This window comes from Arachis ipaensis, chromosome B05, assembly GCF_000816755.2.
Source record: "Arachis ipaensis cultivar K30076 chromosome B05, Araip1.1, whole genome shotgun sequence".
Lineage (NCBI taxonomy): Eukaryota > Viridiplantae > Streptophyta > Magnoliopsida > Fabales > Fabaceae > Arachis > Arachis ipaensis.
In genome coordinates this window covers 11536648-11539818 of record NC_029789.2, presented here as the reverse complement: position 1 = coordinate 11539818, position 3171 = coordinate 11536648, and the positions used below count along the sequence as shown (strand labels likewise).

Sequence of the window (3171 nt, the reverse complement as noted above, 5' to 3'; positions counted from 1 at the left end):
TTAAAGTATCTTTTCGATCTTAAAAAGTGGTTTCAGTTTTTTGATGAATTATATCCTGACCACCGTCAGAAGTTTGAATTTTGATGAGGTATGAATCATGCTATTTATTATTCCAAAACCAATGTTGACCACTTAATCTTTGAACTAACAAGAAAAAAAAAGAAAAGAAAAGGAGATTGGGTTTATGCTATCTTTGGCTAATAATGTTTTAAGAGATGTATGTACATCAGATCTCATGGTGATGTGTCTGTCACTTGTCACTACAATAGTCTTGTCTTCATCTTTGAATAATCGTGTTGGTTTCTCATGGAAACCAATATAAAATATTACGAGATCAGCAGAAAATCTTGTACCAAGAAGGAATAAAGCAAAATTTTCTGGAACATAATGAATAGAAGCTTTACACGAGGATCGTCCTATTCCTATGGTGGCCTGCCACGTACCATCCCCAAACATTATAATAATAATTATAATAACGACCTTTGAACAACATTATATATGCTCTTGCTCTGCTTAAAATACAGAAAGCATCAAAACAAGACGACAAGAACAATGAACGGTCCAAACAGAATGCGTGGACCGATGGTGAAAGCATGCTTTTTTGGGCTCGCCCATTGCTGGACGATGACATGGTAAATACTTTTTGTCGTTTTTTTTAAAATTTATTTTCACTTACAACTATTAAACTACTACCAAAAAACCAAATGTATCAACCAATTGTGATATATATGCATCATCTAGTCCTGTGTCCCACTTACCATTTAAGGGTTGCTTTAAAATGCAATATAATATTTCCACTTGCAAGAGTAGCTAGGTATAGGAGAAGGAAGGGGGAAAAAATATAAAAAGTGTTTTGTCTCAAATGAGAACATGTTCTTAAAAGAAAATGTAAAGCATTGAACGTGTCGAGTTCTAAAACCACAAGGGACGAGCAATAATATTGCATCTTGCATCCCTCAATCAGAAACCACGTGATTGGGTTTGTGATTTCGAAAACAAACGATTTTAAGCCAAGAACCTACTACCCCCTATCGCTTTTGCTATCATGCATCAGCATAAAATAAGTCACTATACCAAACAAATGAGATCGTGACCTAAAAGTAATCAAAGGTACTTTGCATTCTAAATCAATATAATGAAAGCTACTTTGCATTTTGCAAATCGCTAGTATGTTAAACATGTGTTGATAAATCGTTTCTCTTTACTGCCTTTCCCTTCTTTTCGTAAATTTAAAACATAATGTGAAAATACAATGCTCTAGACCATATATATATAATGCACACACATCATGGCATGCATGATATGCAACTCACTCAGCAGAAAATGACATAGACGACTATATTATTATTCTGTTCGGGTTCAAGTAATCTTTATTCTGAACAAAATAGAAAATTTAAAATGTAATATTATGCTTAACAACCGAATAATTTGATTAATATAATGTATATATTATTTAAGTAGACATTACTAAAAGAGAACGTTAGATGACAACACTTTAACTGGAAAAAAAGTTAGTGCTAACTTAAATATAAAACAAATTAAAAAAATTGGTCACCCTAATATTTCTTATTTTGACAATAGAAGTGATATATTGAAAAGACCAATAATGATTATCCGATACTTATTTTTTCATTATTACTATTAGATTGGGTGGGATATAAAATCTCAGAACTTGAAGTGAAATTCAATAATTAAAAATAAAAAATGTTTTTGTTCTTAATATTTAGAATAAATTTTAAAATTTAAATTATTTTATTAAAATTTTTAGTATTAAGAAAATTTTAAAATATTAAGAATTTAAATATTACAACTTAACATTAAAGACAACTTTAGAAGTATTTCCAAACTAGAGAAAAATTATACTTTACTGAATAGCTAATATTGATGAAATGTATGAGTGGGGCCAGATGTTTGAAAGATAACAGCGACTCAGTGAAGAAAGCATGTCCCCATCCAGAATAGTTATGAAAGGTATGCAAGTATGCATAGGATCGGATAGGATTACTGACCTGTACATCAGTTTGTTTACGTCCATGATGATGGTGATGATCAACATGGCGACGCTCGGGAAGATCGACGCTGCAATCAATGTCTTCGATTACAAGAATGGACCTATTGGCAGTTGCCAGCAGCAGCTTTCGGAGATCGGAATCCCTGACTATGTTAGCAAGCTGCAAGTCATAGATATCAAACTTGAGGTAATTAGCCATGGCAGCAATCAAGCTTGATTTTCCAGTCCCCGGAGGTCCATAGAGCAAGTAGCCACGCTTCCACGCCCTCCCGACTCTCTTGTAAAACTCCCTCCTCTTCACGAACCTGTTGAGGTCCTCCATGATGGCTTCCTTCTGCTCCGAGTCCATAGCAAGCGTCTCGAAAGTGGAAGGGTGCTCCAGATTGATGGAATCCCACTTCACACCACCGTAACAGTAAGAAGTGTTGAGAGTATGCATCTTCAGAACCCTCTCGTCGTCCTTCATCTCCTTCGCCTTGTCGAGAACGAAAGGCAGATAAGACTCCAACACCATTTGCTTGTGCTTCTTGTGGAAACTCAGCTCGAAGTAGCGCTTCTCCGACCTCACCGATACGTTGCTACTAATACTGGTGTTCTCGCTGGGGGCATTCTTGTCGGACTCGGCGCAGATGAACCTCCAGCGGAGGGACACGCCGTCGTACAGATCCAGCAGCTTCTCCCCCTTTTCGAGGCGGATGGTGAGCTTCTTCTCCTTGGGGCTCTTGCAGATTTTGAGCCTCTCGTTGTCGGGGCTCACTCTGGTGGACAAGTAGGCCTCGGCTGCATCGTACACGTGGTTGCGTGCTATGCCGTTGGATTCCTCGATCACCAGGGTCAGCGACTGGGATCTCGGCTTCACTAAGTAGTGGAAGGCATTCAGGATGTAGCCTCTGATCGGCTGCGGAATGAGCTCGTTCGCCATTGATCGCAGCAGCATCATGGATGCTGCCATGGATGCATATGCGGAGAACATTGATGACGCTGATGGCATCTCTCTTTGGGAAAACATGCTTATCCTTCTGATTCTCTAAGACCAGGGACTCTCTTCACTTCACTCTCTTGCTCCATCAATATATATCTCACAAATTTTAGACCTTACATCGTTTATTAATATTTATATTTCATTTTTAATACTTTTAATAAAAAAATAGAAATTCGTT

The 3171-nt window shown here is 37.4% G+C and overlaps 1 protein-coding gene across 1 annotated transcript in view; it reads right to left on the bottom strand.

Moving 5' to 3' along the window:
• Positions 1-3104, bottom strand: part of LOC107642907 (AAA-ATPase At5g17760) — a 4299-nt gene extending 1195 nt beyond the window's left edge. Inside the window, exon 1 of the mRNA XM_016346414.2 lies at positions 2010-3104. Coding sequence (XP_016201900.1) covers positions 2010-3020 — 1011 coding nt within the window. The 5' untranslated portion in view covers positions 3021-3104. The remainder of the gene's footprint in view (positions 1-2009) is intronic.